Here is a 23,321-nt window from a genome sequence, read left to right as displayed (position 1 = left end):
TCTTTCACAAGGAGATTTGACTCAATTTTATGAGCCTGCCACATGTTCTGGGCTATGAAAAGAGGCTATTGTTGCTTCTGCAGAGGCCCTTAAGATGTTGATGAAAGAGCTTCATGGAGGTATTAAAAGGGAGTGATCAGTGTCGAGCTCAGGGAAAGTTTTCCATCTCCATCTTTACCTTTACTCCATCTATGGCCAGCACTCAGCGTGTGAGCCCACGTAATACAGAGAGCGAGCCGCCGCTGCCAAAGCACTCCCTCTCCCTGCCGACCAATAATAGTCTGAACAGCTACAGCTTTTCCTTCTGTTTTTGATTAAGTATATATCAAATATTCATGGCAGTGGAAATGTGTAACAATGACTTTCAGGGGGCCTGCTGAGTGTCTAATGTATTCAGACCGTACAAGACGTTCAGATGACTGAGTCCTTGTGCTATTTCGGAGACCTCACTCGCAGTATTTCAGTCCTGTGAGGCCAAAGTTCCATTGGGTAATGGTCGCATGGAGAGCCAAGATAAATGCCGGCTGCTTGTTTTCTTTGCGCGTGTGTGTGTGTGTGTGTGTGTGTGTATTGCAGAACTCCGGGACTATCTGTACACGGAAAAACCACTGAATGAGGTTTGAATAAACTGGGTGCAGGATACCTCAAACTCATCCACGGATCTGATGGGAATTGTTTGATATCGTCTGTTGTGTAAAGTTGCTTTAATACTCACAGGAGCAAGGATGTTTGTTCAGCATAATGTTTAATTCTTGGGGCATCAGCCAACAAAAATTCAAAACCACTTAAATAGAATAACAGAACGTCATTACTGTGGTAAACCATCGTAAAGCAACTGTAATATATATATCATTTGGAAAGTGGTGAGTCCAAAAGTGAACACAACTGACACTGGATGACATCAAATAGCACAGCTCCACTTTGTAATCTGGGATCAAAACTAATTGTGAACGGCGTGCTTTGATTTTTTTGAGAACGTGGGCTTTGTAGCTCTGAGAATGTATCTGTGCGGGGGTGAGAAACGCTTCGTATAAAAGAGCTGCAACGAGGCCTTCTAGCTAATCTCTGTTACAGTTAACTGTCGTGATGTTAGTTAGGAGAAGAAAAACTCAACGCGTGTAACATATGTTTGAACCAAAATGACACATTTCCCCAACAAAGCTCTTTTATTCTAGATCAAAAAGAGGAAGTAACACATCAGCAATGAATCTCTTTCTGCCAGGCAGCTCATTCACTCCATAAAATAGATGAATAGACTTTCAGTGCTTGAGGTGAGTCGCTGGCAACATGCTACGGACCCGTTAATGTCCTTGGTGGTGCCCCCCCCTTCCCCCCCGGGAACATGCGAACCTCCGTGTGGGGAAAAAAAAGCCTGGGCCGTGTCGGTTACTGTGCAGTCAGCACGGGGGCCATCGCATGCGGTCTGGCCTCGACTCAGCAATAAGAGGGCCGTAAAGAGGACGGGCTTTACGGCTCAGTCGCAGCCTGCCGCTCCGCCAGCGTCTCCGTCCGTCCTCCAAAGGAAGCCCAGAGCGAGCTGACGGCCCGCTGGAGGCCTGACAACAACCTCAACGGCTCCTCTGCCTGTGCCTTCAGACTCTATGTCATTTTCTTTTTTTGTGGGGGGGGGGTGAAATACGACAGATCCTTCCTTCACAACGGCTGCTAACCATTTTCTGCAGATTCTTATACAACCACAGACTGCTTTTTCTGCGACGGCTTCGTGTGAGAAAAAGCCTGAAAAACACAGATGAAAAAGCATTTGGTTTTGTCCTTTTTCCCGCTGAGACAGCTGTGTTTGTTGGAAAATTTTTGGGGAGGGAAAAAACCACTTGAGGAACGAACTGTTTTCTTGTCGTCTTGTGGTAACTTTGAGTAATTAAAGAAGCTGAAAAGGGGCCCCTGTACAGGTGCAAAATCCAACTCGACCATAGAAAGAAAAGTAAACAGAGCAGAACAGGATTCATGCAGGGAGAATTTTAAACAATCAGAATATGCTTTTTATTTATCCTTTAGAAGAGGTGAACTGCCTTCTACCAATGCCAAACATCTCATCCTAAATAAAACCTTAAATCTTCCTTGTAGAAGACAAATTATTTTTCTCCAGCTTGTTGAATAGACGGCTAGTTCGATGACTCGGTAACTACATTAAAACCCCACTAATTCACTCATTCTTACCCAGGCTGAACACACTATAAATGTCCTTAAGCCTCTTATTTACCGTCCACGGAAAATCTAGGTTGCCACAGCAACTCCATATCTCAGAAAGCATAGATGGGTCACGATGGGAACCCAGCTGAGTCTTTAATCGCTGCACCGAGCCAATCCAGGATTGACGGAGAGACCTCAGACAGGCAGCAAAATCGCCAAGCACTATACGGCTGTAACAGCAACACTATCAGACTGAAGCCTGGATCGTATAAGAACAGTCTGCGCACTGCCAGTCCATTTAGTCCATCAGCACTTTCAGCGAGGATAAATGCTCTGCAGTTCCACTCACTTACCTCGGCTTTTCCTGGTCAATCACAAGCTTTCACGGAGTTCAAACCCCCCCCCCCATTCCCCCCACACCCATGAAACCACTCTTTCATCCTCCTATTTGTGTCCCTTCACTCTTAACTGAGCCTTTTTCAAATGCAGCGGCAACAGTGCTCTACTTTAGTGTGGTGGGGAAGCAGGGAGGTGATGTCGGCTGAACGCAGGCACACGACAGGCTTTATTCTCTTTTTTTTCTCCTGATCATCGCACTGTTTTTCTCCTCTGGACAAATCACTGGCCAATGTCCAGGAAATACCCAAACACCAGTGGTGGAAACAGGTCCTAATGTGAGCGCTGGACCGTGTCAGATTGATTCAGTGTACATTTCTTACCACTTCTGAAATGTGCAACAAAAATAATGCTGAACCATCAACACAGTTAATACGTTTAATGAATGAAGAGAACCGTTGAATGGTACGATCAAAACCTATAACACATGTTAATGGCCATGTTGCTGAATTTGCAATGATGGGTGAGTGACATTTGAACTACCCATTAAATACAAAAATCTGTCATAACACACCAGAACCGATGGCAATGTTTCAGTTGAAACTCCAAACTGTCAGTAAAGCTCTTCACATAAACCTCTTTTCAGAGCAGCCAGTTTATTGGATTTGAGCTGAGAACTTTTGGATGAGCTTAGTGTGGATAATCACAACTGCCTGCATTTCCATGGCCAACATGTATAACGTTAAGTGCATATTAGAACGTATCTTCTCAAAATATTAATATAACTATAATTTCAATTAAAATGGACTGCTCTTTTAAATCTTACCTCGGCGGAGGGGATGCCTTCAGGAGGGCGACATTGGAGCAACACTTCCTGTTCGAGGGTCACTTCCTTCCCAAGAGGCTCCTGGTCAAATGTCTTCCTCAGATCTATAATTGACAGAAGCACATTGTGTATCAATATTTACTTATATCTCATTATCAGGTTAATCTGAGGGCCAATTTAAAGCTAGCTTTAATATTTAATACTGAGTCAATCAATGATTTAAAATTGGTATATGAATAAATCATCAAAAGAGAAAGTCAGGGTAACTCATCTGTAATAACTGGCTCTGTGAAAAAGCAATACACAACAATACAGAAAAAACACAACAATATGTGTTTGAAGCCATTTAGTAAAAATTAAGCTTTCTCTCTTTCTCCCTCTCTTCTTAGATAGTAGATGTAGAGAAGCTAGATCGAAGGGGATCGCCCGCCACACAATGAAAAGCTAATATATGTGTGGTGTGAGAGCCCCGATGGAGTGGTGCAGGGCAGGGATTGTGCAGCTGACAGGGCAGGATTACTGGCAGTGTCATGCTACACTGGAACCCAAAGCCCATTAGACATGTATCATGACCTGCTGCACAGACTGAGACAGGACCAGAGTGCATCATTCACAGCAACATAGAGGAGAGAGGGGGGGGGGGGTGGGGGGGTGGGGCGGGAGATTTAATGTGGAGTTACAGCACCATTTGGGATCTTTGGAGTTGCCAAAGCATCAGATCTACAATCAAACCTTTTTTTCACAGCCTGCGCAACATTGGGAAGGTTGTGGAAATCTTTGGGTTTTAAGAATTTAAACTCCCCCCAAAAAAGGCAGTGACCACATTCGACACAGCGTGCGTCTTTTCAATGCACCGATTCTACGTACAGGGGGAGGCATGAAATGAATCCTGCAGCTAAACCTCCTGCTAACAAGTTCACCCCAAAATAGGTGCGATGACTCCAAGCTGAGAGGTTATGGTGAACCAATAAGTCAAGCGCAAACCTTGGAGGGTTTGAATTGATTTTTATACTGTGAAAACATTTCTTCAGGTCTTGGTCACCTGACACTTAACTGTGTCCATGGAAACAAGCCAAGAAATTACCCCAATTCAGCAACTGAATCTTGTGCAAATGATTTGGCAGTTCTTACACATGGATCGCTATTATTACAGTAATGGACTGCTATTGACGTTTCGTTTTTTCTTTCACTATTTGTTATTTGTTATTTAAGATACAGAACAGCGCAATGCACTTAGGTTGAGACATGTGTATGAAAGGATACAGCAAAGACTGAGCATTCCCTTTATAGCTATCAGGAAATATAGAGATCCCCAAACCATTATCAAAACAAAGGTTTGATTTACCGATTTCCTTTTTTTCAGTGCAATAGCTATTACATAAGGACACATTATAGTTAAATAAAGACATTTCAAAGTTCAGCTTACGGTTCTACTTTCCCTGCAGCAGAAAGTAGATCCATGTTCTTATTACAGAATACATGATCGAGCTAAACCCTAAGGGCCCAAAGAATACATATAGTAATCCTACGGTTCATTTTTTATTTAGAAAAATGAACTTTAAAATAACAAATTCAATCCATGTCCCAAATCCACCTGTGAGTATTCATGTATTCAGGGGAATAATAACCATAACGCCACAATTTCAATGCATTATAAATGTGAAAGCGGGACGGTTAGATTAAAAGCCATTTCTGTAAAAGTCTGGTATGAGATTAAAAGTGGGAATGAATGGAGGGGCATATTGAGGGATATATAAAGCCTTATGGAATCTGATCTCAGGACCAACAGTTTTGTTTTTATTAAGATGGTAAGGGAAGACGCCGCTATGTCTCAAAGGGGCAATGCTGTTCGAAGCTATAGGCGTCGCTCTGCAGCGAGGCCTACAACGTGGAGATGGATCCTGGTTCAAACGAAGAAGGCGTGGTCAGGAGAAGGAGAAGAAGCAGGAACGTAGTCTTCTACAAAGAGACACACCTCATGCTATGCTGTATAATATATGCGCTGCAGCCATTTGCAATGAATAAAACATGAACTCTCCATAAAGCTATGAAGATTATGTCTTCACCGGCCCGGCTGCTCATTCTGCACTATTGAAACACAATGGAGCGTAATGCTTAGCGTCCATTGTATGGTGTTGGTATCAGTTTCTGCTTTGGCCCAAAAGTGTTTTGAATTACAAATATCTTGTGCTTATCATGAGAAGTAAATACTTACCTCAACAATCGGAAAAACTAAATGTTGTGTTGCCAGAAAAAACACCATCTTTGTTCTATTCATTCAGTTTCATACTGATACTTTGTTAATACTCCCACAACTACCTCCATTTACACAAAAACCACGTGAAATAATAATGCATTTTCTTTTATCACTTGTTGTAGCACATGAACTATAACTTGTTAAAACAAAGTGTTGGGTTAGTTAATTCCATCATCCTTTGCAAACCGTTGACCTTCGTCTTGATGCTCACACAGAAAGTATAGCATGCAAGTGATTATTTTGCCCTGCATATTTTATTGGATGTGGGTTTAAATTGTGCTGCGCCTCCGGAGCCTCTCCTCTCCCAACTGCTCGTAACCCTGAACAATACTGCGCGACACTGAAGGGTGCGGGGCCGGGGCCGAGTCGACATTCCTGTGGGAGTCACAATGTTCCCTCCTCAGCAGATAAACACTCCCAGCCTCGCCCGCCCTCACAACAATACACGTATGACAACATCACTGCGAGTGAATCCTCTATGTTCGGGCTACTTTCCGCGCTGAACTACACCAGCCTTACGTTTTAGAAAACGTGCAGAGTGAATAATTTAGTACGGATGCTTACGGGGGGGATTAGAAATGACCAAAAAAAAAGAAAATCAATTTCAAGCTTTCTCATTAAACTTAACCCCTTTGACAATCTTTTGTAAGTTCATTTCAGTTGATTTGATTCATTGTATTTAATTTGATTCCATGCACACACTTTTATTGCCTCTCTTTGGCAAGCAATCACTGCTCTTCAACTATGGAAGCCAATCAAAATGTTTTTGTGGAGGTCACAAGAAGAAAAGGCAATCACGGGGGCAATTTACACATTCTTCCTCCCACAGGCACAGCATCTCAGACGATGCTCTTACCCAGAACGACCTCTTTGGAAGTCTAAAAGCCCCGTTTTTTGTTGTTGTTTTTTTTAACACAACAACCTCTTAACTTGCCAAGCGATGCCGCTGACTCACCGTCTGATTAAACTCTATATGTTTAGATGATGGGAGAGGAAAAGGAAAAACAAGCCCCAGTTTCCATTGGCTTATATCAGAAGCCTGCCTGAAGAGAGAGTCCCGTGGAGGAGCTAATCCGTTCAGCAGAAGCTAATGGGAGGAGAAGAGGGGTCCATTGTGATTTGAGGGATAGGTTAGTGCTGGAAGGCTGCTCATCATGGGTGATTATAGGAGGTGGAGCAGCGGGAGTGGGCTCGGCGGGGGAGACTGAAGAGGCATGATTCTGATTCACCGGGCTTGTGTAACAGCGGCGAGAGGTAATGAGACGAGCTACAGCGGTGTTTGAAGAGGGGCGAATGCGCTGAATTCAAGGAGAAAAAATAGGGGGGGGGGGGAGGGGACACCCAGCGATATATAGATTCGGTGAAAGAAACAGAGAATTCGGTGAGACATAATTGAGAGGGGCAGTTATAACTGCTTCTGAATGGAGTAGATCAAGTGAAAAACACGATTATTAACTCCGTGCTGTGCTTCTCTGCTGATTTGTTGGGTGAAAATGAAATAATTCCGACGGCGGCTCTGTGCTGCCAGCCAACAACACGGTTCCCCCTATCAAGCAGAAATAACAATACATGTGATGCAGACTACAATAGACACACAATAAGTGGGTGTTGCATTGTGTGTCTGTTTGCCACCAGTCAATCACAATGACTTAGTCGGGAGTCTGAGGTGTGATCGAGCTGATACCAAAAAGTCCCTTCAGGTGGAACTTTGACAACAGTGTGGAGGCAGTCGTGTTATGTAATGTGTGTTGTGTTGCCTTGCTGTCACAACTCAAACTGCTCTCACATCTCTGCTATCCTCTGGGGTTGCGTCACTTTTCAGATTTTGATTGGCACATCCTCTGGGTAACAGTTATAAAAGATTAGCCCAAACTTTAGAGCTAACACTATGTTTCTTCCTTTACTTGGAAACGATTTGTATTTTGCATTTCAGTGGGAGGACAAACACAAAGGCAGAGAACAAAGCAGAGGACCACCTACAGGAATAAGAGGTAGAACTGGCATAAACATGTTCCATAGCCTCTCTACTGTGTATATACTGCTGAAGCTCTCCCCATCCTCGGTACTACTTTATACTGTACACAAGGGAACAGATTCAGATCCTGTTGGCTTTTTACACACTCAAGTTCAAAAGGACACTTGAGGCCCATGTTAGGAGAAACGTTTTTCCCTGCTTCTATCTCCAGAATCTGTAAATCCGTCCTGATACACACAAGTCGGTTCTTTGAGATGCATTTCTTTGGCAGCCTGGACATTTTGTTTGGAGAGGAATACAAAGATTGGAGAGAAGATACGGACTGAATAATGGGATGAAGAGCCGGAGGGGAGGGGAGATCACTCACAAGCGATGCGGACGTGGGCTTTGCGGCTCTTGGTGGTCCCTGCAGAGCTCCAGGCAACACACTGACACCAGAAGTCCTCGGGCCCAAACAACTCCTCCACCTGCTGCCGAGTGATCTCTATGCTGGCCTCTCTCACTACTAGTCCTTTGAGGAAAATAAGAAAGGATGGAAAGGAAACAAGTATTAGCACATATCAACAGAGAACAAAGCGATCCAATGAACAGCCCAAAAATGTCAAAATATCAGTTTATATTATATACACTACCTTGTAATCACAAACGAGTCAAATTTAAATCAGTAACATCACATAGTGGAGGACGGTGGGCAGTTGTCTCAGTCTGGCCCCGATTCCAGAGCCAGAGAGCTGTTTGGGTCCGGGCCCTGTGGGGGAGGATTCTCGGCGTCATGGTTACCACAATCCTGTTTGCTAACTCCTCTGATTACTGCTCATCTGGGTGCCAGGACCCAAACAAACAAATCATCCTCAAAACAAATGCCTTTACCCACAGCTGCCCCTCTCGAGCGGATTAGGCTGCCGCCACTGTGTGTGTGTGTGTGTGTGTGTGTGTGTCGACCATGCATAGGAATTGTGTGTATTAATGGGTTATGTGGCGCGCGAGCCTTCACTGAAGCACCAGATACATACGATGCAACATCAAACCTTATTGCAGCTCAACGCGGCGCCCTGTTTGGATTGAGTGAGATGTTTGTGAGGATAATGATGGTATCGTAACTTCCTTGTAAGATTGAGAAATGTACTTTAATAACTCACTGTCGTGTAGTGTTTAAATCATTAGGAGATCATTCACACTTTAAATTATAGTATCAGACACCATCGTGAGCAGGATTGAGAGAAAAACGAATCAGGTTGATACATGTCATGTAGTCAGGGGACATGAAGCGTGACTGCAAAGGCACTGTGGAACTTTCACCATAACACGCTGGGCTCACGCTGTGAATAGCTGATGCAACCTCATCATCAAAGTGCTGCACTTTTAGGTATAAATGTGGGGGGGTTTTCAGCCCACTGGAAAAAGTTAAGTTGATGTTATTTTCCTGGAACTGTCATGCTCAGGGACCTGGTCAGCAATAATGGGAAAGTGGACTGGGGCATTCACATTATGTCCTGTTGAATGGCCTTTTGTGGGCCTTTGGAAACATTCACTACGCCATAATCATCCATAAATGTGTTGTTTTTGTCCAACATGAAATCAGATTGTGTCATCAGAATTACAAACCACTATCCCGGCAGCTCAGATTTATAGTTGAAGTGTATCCAATAAGGAGATGGATGAGTTGTGCACAGTGTTCTCGTACTGAGCAGTTCTGTGGTCTGTCTTTTAGTATTTCTACGGTATTGACCATAAACTGCTATTCCTTACTCCCAAACGGCTACTGTCCGGAAGGAAGCTTTGGGTCAGATTCCCGGGAATCACGAGCATGACCCATCCGTCTACATCAACAGGGACGTGTACATCCCATTCTTGGTATTGTTTTTCTTGTTGCCGTTTTTTTTTTTTTTTTTTTGCACATTTGAACGGCTTATGTTTCATTTAAAAAAAAAACACATTTACACACATCGTTTTCTCAAACATCCCCAACTCGCTGTCCTTAGTGCGCAACATCGCCTGCTAATTCAAAAACAACAGGGAGGCTGATGTCTGTTGAGGAGGCACAAATTAAAAGGGCTGCACACAGAGTGCATGCCAATTCAAACAGGGGGCGGTCGCAGAATGAATGATGCGTGTTGTCAAAAGGCTAGCTAAGTACTAAATTGGAGCTTGAACAAACAAAGGTGTAATGTTTTAGTTAGTGAGCGCACTTAACTATTATTGGGTGTTGATAGCCAGCCAGCCAACAGTTCAAGTTGTCTTTTCTTTTGCTGTGCAGCAGTGAGTAAAATGAATGTGCCTTGTAACCGGTATTTTCAGTAAGATAATTCTTTCCGTTGACGTCACCTTTGTCCAATCTGTGTTTCTAACGCTGATTAAATGACTTCTGTGTTGGACTCATTGCGAAAAAACATTTCAACTACTGCTGATGTGACATCTTTAACATGCTCCTTGTGTCACAAACCATTGACTCGTCTCGTCTCCGTGTTTGTTCAATCAGTAACCCAATCTTCGCCTGAATTCTAATTCATTATGCCGTGACTCATTATGCGACCTGCCAAAGCAGACATAAAATGAACCTTTTGGAGACACATTTGTGAACATTTGCCACTAATATGAAATATACAATTGAAAAATGTCTTAGTGCATGGCTTAGTGTGAAAGTAAGATTGCTTGATGTGGAAAAGTTGTTGACAATTGTTATGTTTCTTTAATTTCCCTAACACTGCATTCAATGTATTGTGCCACTAAAAACTCCATTCACACATCTATTTTTGTAGACATCACTACAATGTAAAATAAATCAGCAGACAATACATTTGCTCGGTCGGTTATTCTTTTTTTTTTACGCATATATTCATGAGACCACCTTTATTCCCCTCTTTTGGATGAACCCAATTGGTACAGAGGTTCAGAATTCATTCCACAGAGTGGGCTTACGCTGTATGCGTCTGAATTTCTGGTTGACTTTAAAATGCAGAGAGACCGGTTGGTGGAAAAGATGAACATGCCATTTTACTTCAGGTTCAGTGCATTCACACAGCCTCCTTGTTCTGGCACACACACACCAGGCAGAGGGACATCCCACACACCAGCTTAGCTCTCATGTCAAATTTACACAGTGTGCAGACAGGCAGGAGAGCAGCCGCGTCTGTTGTCTGCACATTTGCTGCTGCATGGATGTGTGTCCACACGCACGTGTGAGTCCAACGCCGTGTGTCTGCAGCTGTCTGTACTGCACGCCAATGTGTCTTAGAAGATGTGTATTGTTAGTTTGAGAATGTCGAGGGTGGATGTGATGGATGTTAGAACATCGCGCAGAGTAGTAGAGGCTAAATCAATAGTGAAAACAATAAGAAGAAGAATTCTCCAAGGGGCGTAAAGCACGCGCCAGAATCAGCTAATTTTTTTTTTCTCTCAATTTGTGGTCCAGACTGTTTCCAAAGATTCTATAGCTGAGAACTATCTGTCTGTTGGAAGCATAAGCCCTCTTATGAAGTAGCCTAAAGTGACGGTGACGATCAGCCATAAGTCAACTTAATACTAAGGCATGACTTCATTCAAGCAGGATTACAGTCTTCCTGGCATGTCGCACTTGAAACTCATCACGAGGTTCATTCCAGCTGATCTCTGACCTCACCCACTGACGTCATGTGGGTGCTCAGCTAACTGCTCTCAGCTAACTGTATGGCAATACAATGGCAACCACAGCAAGGGCACACACACACTTATTGGCAATAAGTCCCGTTGATAGGCTGAGGTAGGGCGCCTCATTGCAGAAGATTTATTTTTGATGTGATCATGAGCTAGTCTTGCTCCTCAGTGTCAGCACTGGTCACTGAAGGAGGAGGGAGGGGGTAAGTGTTCTGGTTACCTGGCCGGATGAAGAGTACTCGTTATTGGGTGTGACAAGTCGACTCCAGTGTACATTGCACTACTGGAACTGTCCCTAATTATAATTCATTTGCTGCTCATTCACCCGTATCAATTCTCTTTTCAGTCACAAAGGCCAATGAGCTGCCCTCAACACAAGGAGGTAAATGCTTTGGTGTTTGAGTGACAGCAGGGTGAGTTGCAATGACACTTTATTCCTTCTCACCACACTTTTATTCCTGTCACATTTGGAACATTGGGACCTAAATCTGTGGTTTTGTCTCATGTGCATCCTCGTTAATTCACAGAGAACTGAACCGGTTCAAATTAGAGTGGGTTCAAAATAAAAATAAAACTTGCCTTTCCCTACGGCTCCATAGTTAAAAAAAGAGAAAACGTTACGTTCTCTGTTTTTTTTTTGTGTCACCTTGCTTGTGTGTCACATGCTCGACACCTTGCCCACTGTGTGCCACATCCGTTAGATTAAAAAGCATAAAGACAGGAAATGTACCGGCGTGAGGTCTCTTGGAAAGTGGCAGCAGAGAGCAGCAGGTGAATTGTGTCATGCTGTTAAGGACATTGTGCAGAGAAAAGGCTAACGGTGACTCAAGCCACTTATTGCTGATTACAGCCGATGCCACAGATGCTTTCAGCAGGAAGTAGTTTCATGATGCACGCGGGGAAAAAAACTTGTTTTATTGTGGTACAGGACTAATCCAATGTAGATTTTGTAATTTTGTCAATGTGAAAATGTGTTGTACTACTCTGGATTTACCAGTATTTTGTATTACATGCAGTATTTAATAGATGATTTGCCAATCCGGGAAGTGTTTAGGATTTCCCATTAAACTTATTTGGATGAAAATACTTGCACTACTCTATTTCAAGTGCACATTTGCAGTGCACATTTGCAGTTGTGAAGACAAAAAAAACAAACAGTTCCTGTGTTTGAAGATGAAGGGGACAGCTCCTTTCTGTCATAAGAGTGTGTCACAATGTGAATGAAGATGTAATGGCGGTAGCCTGTAAATAATTAAGTTTCTTGCACTCTTTTAATAATCCTTATCTCTGTTGTAAACACAGGGCTTGGGCAGAGAGGACGGTAAACAGGGGGGAGATCCAATTTCATCTGGCTAAACTATCGGTGATATTGACCATGCTGTCTAGTTTCTATCGGTGGTCCTTTTTCCGTCAATCTATGGGAATCACAGAGCAATGGAGTGGGTTGAGCAGCAACAAAGCTGCGAACCTCCATTGGGCTCTTGTGGTGTTGTGGGTTTGTGTGTGTTGGGTGCAAGGGCATAAATGAATGAATATCTGTGCAGTAAATAGCCTGTGGAAATGGTTGTAGAGTGGGTGCATGTGTGTGATGTGTGGGTTGTTTTCTATGTTGATGCTTTTAGCACAAAACCTTCTGACACAAAGGCTAAGAGACACTGATATCTTCACCCTCTTCTTTGTCATAATCATGAGCATGAAACACATCCTCAGATCTGTGTATCCTTCCAAAAGTACACCAGGTCAGAATGAAAGGATTTCAGGTTGCGATTTTGGTTGTTTTTACAATGCTGCCTTCATACTGTACTCCTTTATTTCTGCGTGTCTGCTTTTGTATTTTGCACCAGCTTGCAACAATGCAGTGTGTTTCATATAGTTCAGAACAAAAAACTGTTGTATTCTTACAAAATACCCGAACAAAAAGGATGCTTGCTGATGTAAGTGCGTGCTTACGTGCCTAAGCATTTAAATTTAAGTGAAGGAGTAGCTGCCAGTGTGTGAGCACACAGGCGTTTGTGTCCGTGGCAAAACAGTTAGATGAAAGGGGTAAATGCGGCGTGATTGGTACCTGTGGGCAACAGAAGGAACTCAATTTCTAATACAGCAGCTGAATGCAGCCAATCAGTGCTGGGCTTGTTGTGTGCAATGGCACTGGTGCCGTTGGGGACTGAATTCAGCTGGAAACAGCCACGTTGGGCTTCATTACTTTTACCTCCTCTTGATGCGCACAAACATGTTCATAGCCACAGCTACGCAGCAAAAGAAGAAAACACAGCACACGTTGTGGTGCTTCTCAAGCCCTTTCTGCAGGTAAGGCAATGCATTGATCACATAACCTTGAAAAAACATGTTATTTGACTTTCCACGCACATTTAATGTGTTGATTTTAAATCAAACTCACCTCTGAAAAAAATTGTATTTTGGTTACTAATTTACCCTGAATAATGATGTCTGACAACATTTTTGCCCGTTCATGAAGTGTGATCTACTTATGTTGCACGGAAGTCACAGCGTTGCAATCAGGTGTCATGTATCCAAAGTCAGCCTTCATGTTAACAGTTAACTAATGCAATGATCCACCAATAATCCAATAATCAACTTTCTTAAAAACATAAAAACACAAATGATCTTTTTATCATCTACTTTATTATTTATTATTGATTAAAGTCGTCTTTGCAGCATTATGTCACCCAAACACATTTAGTATAGTATATATATATATATGTATATATACATATACATATATATATATATATATATATAGTAAGTATAAATATATAATGTAAAATAATTCATGAAAATGGATTTTCTTTTATTGAAGAGTGTATTCCGAGTGTGTAGCTGCTCTCTTTTTTTTACTGACCAGTGTTCTCGTCGACGCGCTCCTCCACCGTGTGCTCCTTCTGGTGGACCCACTCGCTGTTGCACTTGAAGTAGATCTGGGTTGCGGGCGTGGCCTTGCAGTACAGGTTGACCGGCTTGTTCTTGACAATGTAGGCCTCCTCCGGTTCCATCAAAAACACCGGCAAGGGCTCGGGCGGATCCGAAGGAAAGGTTTCCGGCAGATCACGGAGACCGATGAAGTCATCCTCGACTGTGAAGACGGAAATAAGATGAAGGGAGGAAGGAGAAGATGGATCCAGGGGGACGGGGGGGGGAAGAGAGGCCGAGAAAGAGAGAGAAAAGGGAAGCAGAGGGGAGACAGTGGGACAGTGTATTATAACCACAGTCTTTGCGTGGGATTATCCATCAGCGCAGCACATAGTGAAATCCCTATCATTTGATATTTTGGAATGTTTACACAAGTGTATTTTGGAATGCAGTATATTCTGCGATTCCTCGCAGGCAAAAAAGCGGCGGCGTGGCTTTACAGAAGAAAAAAAAAAGGGTCTGACCACAACCGGCTACTGCTGAGGAAGAGAGAGAGAGAAAAGAAGAGCCAATAATGAGAAGCAGAGTTCAGAGGTTGACTCTGAGGAACTGAAGTTATAAGCTGATCTCTCTCCGTCTTCCATTTTTCTCTCTCGCTCTCTCTTCTTCTTTGCCTTTGTTTCTCTCTCTCTCTCTCTCTCTCTCTCTCTCTCTCTCTAACACACGCTCGCTCACAGACACATCCACGCATTTCCACAAAGACACACACACACACACAAACACACACCCACTTGCAGCAGATCTAATGACCTCAGGCTTTTGGCCCAGTTTGTGCCATTCCTTGGATACTTCAGCAGTAGACAGATACGCTTCCCTGTAATTACAACTCCCTTTCATCTCCCTGTCTTAAATCAAATACACTCAGCTCGCATGGGTATCACACACAAACACGAGCACATGCTCACGAAAACATGGCGAGCGCACAAATGCATGGGCGCGAAAAAGGCCCACGAGCGAGCGCGCTTCGCTTTCTAACTCTTTGAACACAGGAGGAGGATGAAGCCTTATTCGCCACCCCATTTGTCACCTCCAGAACTGTTCTATTCTTACCATCGAACCGGTAGACATCAATTATTCACAAGTGTGAAAGAAAGGAGGCAGAGTAATAGAGTAAGAGATACAGTGGGAAACAGACGGTGGGAGAGGGGAAGGAAGGAGGAAGGAGAACAGGGAGAGACGGCGAAAGTAACTCAGACAGACATAGATTGAGACATCGAAGTGGAGCCGGGCAGACGAAGAAAGAAAAAAAAAAAAAAAAAACACTGCACGGGAGAACAGGAGCGGAAAAACAGGCCGTTCGGATAACAAAGGAGTTTATCGGCCCATCAGTAATTCTTCCATGTCCTTCTATCTACCCGCCTCCATGTCCTGTGTGGACACGCTGGAGCCTTGTTGTCTGACACTGGTTGTCTCCTGGATGCTTTGGGAGCACTAAACAATGTCTCGGCCGAGCAGATATCTCCTCAGCGTGTCCCTCTGACGTTATCTCTCCCTCCATACCTGCCACAGATTGCAGTTGATTGCCAGGAAATGAAAGGGCAGGGAGAAGCCAATCAGAAAACGGCCAAAGCCATCCTCCCCACGCTAGTTTGTCTGTGTACTATTATGAAAGTGTTTGTGCATGATGCTGGGGAGTTGCGAGGGCTTAACATCACAACTTCTCTCCTTCCTCGGCTCCCAATCGGGTGCTAATTGAGCAGGAGCTGTAGAGCCTCAAGTGACCTCTGACCTTTAAGAGCAAACGCCTCTTTTCACTGTTTATTCCAAAGAGCTGGAACAAGATCGTAGCTGTTCTGACTTTTATCTCGACCCACGAAAAAAACGTTAAAAAAATGGCCACGCTTTTCATGTCATCGGTTATGTCTTCATGGAGGTGACGAACTCTTTATTGCAGAAGACTATTTCAGCAGACCTCGGGTGAGTCGGTTCTTTTCTGCTCCATAGTCCACCCACATCCTCAGCCAGGGGACCCTGACCCAGAAACATGCAAAGAGAGCCAAGGAAACTCATTAAAGAGTGTGTTAGCCTTCTTTCACCCTCCGCTGCCATTATCTCTCTATCTCTCTCTCTCTCTCTCTCTCTCTCCCTCCCTCCCTCTCTTCCCCTCCTGGCTCCCTCGTTCTGTCGAGCCGCGAAGCAGAGAGATCTGAAACAGCCATGAAAGCGCCGCTCGCTCGCACACGGAGGCGAGCGCCCCGCCACGCGCTCGCACATATACACCCGTGCAGGCGTTAATGCGCATAGAGGCACACACAGACTTGCTCACAGACATTCGAATTCATCAACTTGCTCAGTGCGAGAAATAATAAATTAAAGTGAATGGAACCAGCCCTCCAGTGAAAAATCTGCCTCCAAATGGAAAAAGACACCACATGACAAAATGAAAGAACCTGGCTCCTTCCAATCACGTTTCCCACGGCACCCCCCTCCACCCCCCCCCCCCCCCTGCCACATATACACACACAACCACACCCCATAAAACGCAACAGCCCCCCCCCCCCTCCCCCCCCCGCGCCTGGTGAACAGAACATGGAGAGCAACGAGAAGCTCTTGCAGAAACTTTCATGTAAAACAGTTTTTAAACAAACAATCCTTTTTTGGGGGGGGGGGATTACGCCAAGATGATGCAATCTTCTATGGGCACAGTGGCGACGTGTTTAGTGAAAAACCCAATAGATAAGAACATGATACAATACTCATACGGACTAAAACAAAAAAAAAGCGTCATGCCTTATTAGGAACATTAATATGGCATCCACTGTTTGATATGCACTATGGATTTATCCCTGCATTTGCAATTCTGGGGTTTGATTTTAATCAGAAAATTTGCCTCCATATTGAGTGTTTAAAATTTAATGAAATATGTCCTTGAAGCACTATTATATTCAAATTGTATTTTGCTCTGTAATTGGGTGAGTTTTCCTAACTCATATTGTAAGTCTTATTATTGAATATTTTAACACTCAAATTGAATGTTAGTTGAATTTTATATCAGCTCCACGTCCCAACTAAACATGTTTTGAAGATAAATGAGCTGCATTTTGCCCACAAAATACTGTTAATGAATTAAGGAAATGTGCATTGTTGCTGATTTGATCAGGTAGAGGGCACGTCGGATGGGTATGAGACGGTCCTGGCTGCCAGCGTCTCTTTGGCTTGAGTCAACAACAGTAACTGTGGGAGTGGGGCATTATGAAGGGATGAGTAAAGGCAAACCTCCACACTGGCAAAGCTACATATCAAACCATCGTTTGCCGAGCTGCGAAAGAAAAATGTGCACATCTTGAGTTAAAAACAAGTATCAGTGTAAGAATAATCGAGTAATGCACAACCCGCACAACAATGGCGAGCGTGCATGAACTCAAAACAAAAGTTTGAGGTTTCCAGGTTCAACGTCGTCAGGGGGGCGACCATCGCACTGAATCTAACAGCGGCTGAATGCGCTGATATCAATAGTTTTCATTAGAAAATTAGCACTGGCTGGCCATAAAAAAGAATCCAGTAATTGCAGTTCAAGTTCAAAATGAGCCTCCTGATGCAGTATTACTCCTAAACACTGCTATCAGTACACCACTTTTCCTGGACCATCAATACCGTAGTCACATTAATGAGGTCTATTGTGCTGAGAACAGTGTAAACGGATGACGAGACATCCACAACGCATTAGACACGGGGCGGCCTGCGATTACTTTTTCCTGCTCCTCAGAACATAAATGCTCGGGCAATTTTACATTTTGACATCTCGTGTCAACAGGAGGCCAAAGTCAATACCCCCAAAACGAAAGAAGCTGTGGAAATGTGCCAACTCAAGACTGTCGTTTGCGTGAGTAGCAGATTCAAGGTAGAGTTTACACAAGATTATTCTGAAACCATTGCCCGAAAATGTGAGTCCATCTATAATGGCAAACTGGAGGTCTGCAATTCAAATCCAAATCAAGCAATAACGTTTTAATGTTATTGCTTGATGCAGATAGAGACAAATAGATACTGACACACACACACACACACACACATATGCATTATGTGTGCCCTATAGACCGTATACAGTTGACATATCACCTTTATTCCTCTATGTCTGCGCTGAATATTTCTAAGCCCGTATTTCTTAAACCATATATATGTGAGTGTCTACGATAACAGCTTTCGAATGCCGGGCGCTGACACCGCTGTGCAAGATAAGCGCTCTCTATTCTCCCTCTACTGGCGTAGATTTATTGTCCCAAGGAAAGCACTGTATCAGTGGGGCCAATGTTTCCCTTCAATCAGGAGAGAGTCAAGCATGAACGAGGACGAACGCCGGCATAAATCTCCTCCCTCCTCCTTCCTGTTCCATTTCTACGTATCCTCTTTCAGCCTCTGGTCCGTCCCACTTGCCTCCCCCTCTCGTCACTTTTCCTACCACTCACCCATTTTTCATCCTTCCCGTGTACATCCCGCGTTGCCGTATGGAGAAAGCGAGCGGTAAGAGGTTGGTTGGGAGCTTCACCAGCCAATGCCCTGCCGCCACGAGGAAGGACGAGCGGTGGTTTGCAGCCGAGTGGTCGAGCGGAATAATAAACCACTCAGCTGTCATGTCAATTGAAGCAGGATAAATCGACTGTCAATCAGATCTACCTATAAATGTACTTTGAGCACACCTACCCATTATATTGAGTGAACATAACTCAATGGTAACGAACTCCTTCCAGTCAATACTTGTTAGCATTGGAGCCATACATCCCAGCAGCCCTAAATCAATATGTATGGCTGTTGTTTTTAAAGCAAAATCCTTTCGAAGCTCCACGAGAAACAGGAACAGTGAGCGAGAGGCTTACTTCCACTCTAATGTCTCTTTCCAGCCAAGTGCTTTATAAACCCTAATGTGTCTACACACATTGTCTAAAAGGGCCCCCATCTGACGCTCGGCTGCAGCAGGTATTTATGGATTGCTGTTGGGGGCCAGTGACCCCTCCCTCGCCCTGTCCTGTCTCAGCCGCTGCGCTCAGAACACTCATATTTCATCTCGGGGGAATCCTGTCATCACACAACATATAGCGAGTCGAGAAAAAAACAAAACAAGCCGACAGTCTTTACAGTTAAAAGTCAGGCGAATCCAACCCCACAGCCTCCCGATCGCCTCCCCCCCGGCTACCAGTCGCTCCATTTCTGTTCGCAATGACCCGGAGAGACCCCTCGCAGACTATAGCCGCCAAATAAACGAAATGAATAATTCAATCTGGGCATTATAGAGCGGCCCAATTCACGGGCCTTATCTTTACCAGAGTATGTGATGTAATTGGAAAAATGGATCCGCAAACAAATTGATTTAGCCCAACTGCAGTAAAGTGCAAACACTGGGCGGAAAAAGACAGCAGGTGCCAGAACTGAGGAGTGGGCCTGAAGATAAGCATTTAAAATCTACTAAGACTGGATAGTGATAAAAAGTATACTATAGTATAGTGGCACGCGCCTCCTTTCCACACACCCCCGGAAACTTGGCCTTAACGTTTTTATAAAGAGAGTAGAAGTTCATATAAAAGTGAAATATTGTTAAAAGTCATAAAGTTAATTGATTTCAGAGTACAGAGCCATCCCTCTCTTCCCTGTCTTTGTGCAGCCAGTTAAGTCCTTCCCAGTGAAAGTGTTTACCTATTCTCTCTGGTCCTTATCCCTGACCTTCACTCGGTGTGCTGTGGCTGCACTCTGGCAGGAGGCAGCTGGTGGTTGCCAGGGTCATGCTAGGCCTTGGCCACTGTCTATCCATTCGCATCACACAGCCAGGAAAAGCAAGGTCAACACATCCTGATAACCAAGTGCCGTCGTTTTCCTTCTTCTTCTTTTTGTTGTTTAAACCAATTTCCGCAACGCAAAAATTCATTTTCTTTACGACTTAAACGTTGACACGTTTTCCCGCTGCAAGACTGCACTGTTTGCAAAGACAGTTCAGGCAGGGAGAACATGGAAATTAAAGAGAAAATGTGGCAAATTCCATCTCAGTAAAAGACCTTTAAATGAAAAACTGCTTACAATAGCTGTGGTATTTTTTAAAGCAGAGGTTGTTAACGGAATGAACAGACTAATCTGAACCATTTTAATTAAAGGAAAATGGACAATGCTCTTCACTTAGGGACAAACAGAGGTGAGCAGACATCTTATTTAATTCTCACTTAAAGAGAGTAAGAGAATTTCGTTGAGATGTTCAGATGGATGCCTTGGTGAGTTCTGTAAAATGCACAAATGCCGCTGGGCAAAGTGTGATTAACATCAAGACTGTCCGTAAAACAGGTAAGAAGATATTTGAAATATGCATGTGAACACCGGAATAGGTCTTAGACGAGAAAAGGTCACATTGTTTGGATGCAAAAACAATTAATTATCGTTGGCAATTACAAAGCATTTAGCTGCATGTTTTTCCTTCCTTTAATCTTTTGTGCTGAGATTATTTGTTAGTGTACACACCGATTAGTTGTTTATCCTTAAAGTGGCTATTAATTAAAAGCTTTTTATCGATTCCTTCCCATTTTGGTATCCGGCTATTTTCTTATTACTCACAATCTCACAATCTCTGTTTTTCTGCCGCTCGCCCAATGTTTTCCTGCTCTCTCGGCAGCCTTGATGGTTTTTCAGCGCTCTCTCTCTCTCTCTGCACTGTACCCACCCTCTCCTCTCGCCTCTCCCTATTTGCTCCCTCCTGGATGAAAAGCCATTTTGGTGGTTGATTGGAGAATGATGCTGCTACTTAGAGAGTCACTCCATCAGCACCGAGGGAGGAGAGGGCGAGGAGAGGGAGAGAGAGAGAGAGAGAGAGAGAGAGAAAAGCTCAGGAGGAGTAGTGACTCCCTGGGGCGCTATAGCTGTGATGGGTGAGCTGTCAAACGCCCCATTGTCCAAATTACCCAGCAAGCACCATGTCACCACCCGGGACTAATTTACGGTGCAGTGCAGTGCGGCACAGACATCGCTCTCTGAAAGGCGTGCTAGGTAAAGGGGTGTAAGAAGAGAGTGTGTGTAGGGGGGGGGGGGTCCGACCTAACACCTCCTAAAGAGGTAGAACAGGGAGTCCAGCTCAGGCGGTCTAACTGCAATTAACGTCATGCGGGCTTTCTGTTTGCTGCCTTTATGCTTCAAGGCCTCGATGGCAGGTGTCAATATGAATATGTGTCATGCCACCGTGCCCCGCGGCCCACCCACTGCTTGCCAAAAACACATATTCACTGAGGCACAAACACTTTAATACAGATTTAAAGCAGCCAGCCTCTTGCTTGACTTCACTGCGACTGGTCCTTTTAGCACAAACTGGCATGCCCATTCACTTGTCACATGTCACACTCCCGGGTGCCCCGAATCCAGACGGGGCCGTCGCCCCACCACACACTGACTAGTGGACTGTGGAGCGGAGCGGTGCTTGTCAGAGCAGACCTGTCGCACTCTCTGACCCCTCACTGTGCCCAATGGTTTGACGCGATGCCTCTACCTCGGTTAATTGGGCCAAAGCAGCGGGCAGCCCCATTCTGACGGGCCGGAAGATCCGAATACAAAACATACAGAGACGGATGATAGAAGGAACACAGGATCATTATGAATCAAGTCTGGAGAATAAATGGTGTATGAGTGAGGGAGGTTTGAGACGGTTTGCCTTTTATATAACATATAAATCACATCTCCATGGAGAACAAGTGCATAAGAATGTTATTTTGCATTGGAATATATGCCATCACTTATATATATACACACACATTACATCCTGAAGCACTCAAATGTCCAACTTTATCTGAAGGACGTTACAGAAGTGTGTCAGAACGTGTGAGACACAGTCCCCAGAGCACAGTCGATTCTCCATGTCTCTCTCTCTGAATGTGGCTGCCTGCTTAATCCCCTGAGAGAGAGCCACACACACACACACACACACAGAGCCTCACATCAACCTCCTAAATTTCGCTCTCACCATCTCGTCAATCAAATTGCAAGGTGGGAAACCACGAAACGACATATGCTGTGTTTTAAGAAGTTACCCGTTATCTTTAAACGTATCCCCATATCCTCCCTTCTGTCCCCAAAGCTCCTGCTGAGCTGAATGTAGGAACACGCAGCCATTAACTAAAGACCTCAGATGTGATGATAAATGAGAAGATCAGGACTTACTCTATGCCCTAATACACCAAAAATGGGTCTGTGCCATAATGCAGGCTTTAACGATGGAACTGTGGGGGAGAGGGGTTGGGTTTAGCCCATGCGTTTGCGTGCGTGTACACGTGTCTGTGTGTGACGGCTGAATTAATGTGACAAGGCAGATTTAATACAGAATCATGAATCTTAGCCCCGGGGTTCAGTAGAGGCAAAGCAGGAGGTGATGTATTGAAGGACCCACACACCGCCGTTATGATGCTGATGTGAAAACAAGACACCAGCCTGCTAATAGACACCACGCTATATGTGGCCCTGAGGTCATGACATGCGCGCACGCACACACACACACACACACACACGCGCGCAAAAGACAAACTCTATCCGCTTTTACGGCAAATTTATCATGCTGCTTTGAGCCCAGCAGCTCAAGTGTTAGATATGGTTGTAAATACTGTTAAAAATCGTAATGCTCCTACACAGGCAAATGATTTGCTCCCCGAGTAAAGCGCATGGTACGGGGCTGACAAAACACACGACAGCATTTCGGGTTGAGAATACTGATGCAAAACCCCCCAAACAAAGCTTACTGCTAATTAGCAGTTCCACCAGCCGATCAGGAAGCAGAGTGCTTCTAAGCAGACTGCTCGTCTAACTCTGACAGATGTCCTTATCAAATCAGATGGTCCGTCGCTGTGAGTAGGCTCCTGATGCATTTTTATTGTACCCACACGGACCTAAAAGCTGATCTGTGTACATTTATCTTAATGTCTAATGGATTCTATGGGATTTCCATGGATTGCTTGGGATTTGTAAGGCTGGCCGTGATGCCGCCGGTGAAGAGCATGAGTCACTCGCCGAGCTTGTTTAAGGCAGCGGACATATTTTCCCATGAATTAAAATAATTATTAATGCAACTCCTCACACAGTGGGTGCACTCCACTTGCCATTCAGCTCACATTCAACATCATGGATTACATTTGATTGGGCGCGCGTCCTCACAACTGCCTCTTCTTTCATACGGGCAAGGTGCATTAAAGAATATCTCAGTTGCCTCCGGACATTACGGCCCTCTGTGTATATACTGTATATATATATATATATATATATAC

The 23,321-nt window shown here is 44.2% G+C and overlaps 1 protein-coding gene across 3 annotated transcripts in view; it reads right to left on the bottom strand.

Moving 5' to 3' along the window:
* unc5cb (unc-5 netrin receptor Cb) overlaps positions 1–23,321 on the bottom strand; it is a 104,231-nt gene that overhangs the window by 30,445 nt on the left and 50,465 nt on the right. For all 3 annotated transcript variants that reach the window (XM_037484191.2, XM_037484192.2, XM_037484193.2), the window contains exons 2-4: positions 14,039–14,269; positions 7,913–8,056; positions 3,314–3,417 (exon numbers count right to left, since the gene is read on the bottom strand). In XM_037484191.2, coding sequence (XP_037340088.1) covers positions 3,314–3,417; positions 7,913–8,056; positions 14,039–14,269 — 479 coding nt within the window. The remainder of the gene's footprint in view (positions 1–3,313; positions 3,418–7,912; positions 8,057–14,038; positions 14,270–23,321) is intronic.

This window comes from Pungitius pungitius, chromosome 18, assembly GCF_949316345.1.
Source record: "Pungitius pungitius chromosome 18, fPunPun2.1, whole genome shotgun sequence".
NCBI classification, from domain to species: domain Eukaryota; kingdom Metazoa; phylum Chordata; class Actinopteri; order Perciformes; family Gasterosteidae; genus Pungitius; species Pungitius pungitius.
The sequence above is the reverse complement of the archived record's forward strand: the minus strand, read 5'-3'. Positions and strand labels throughout refer to the sequence as shown.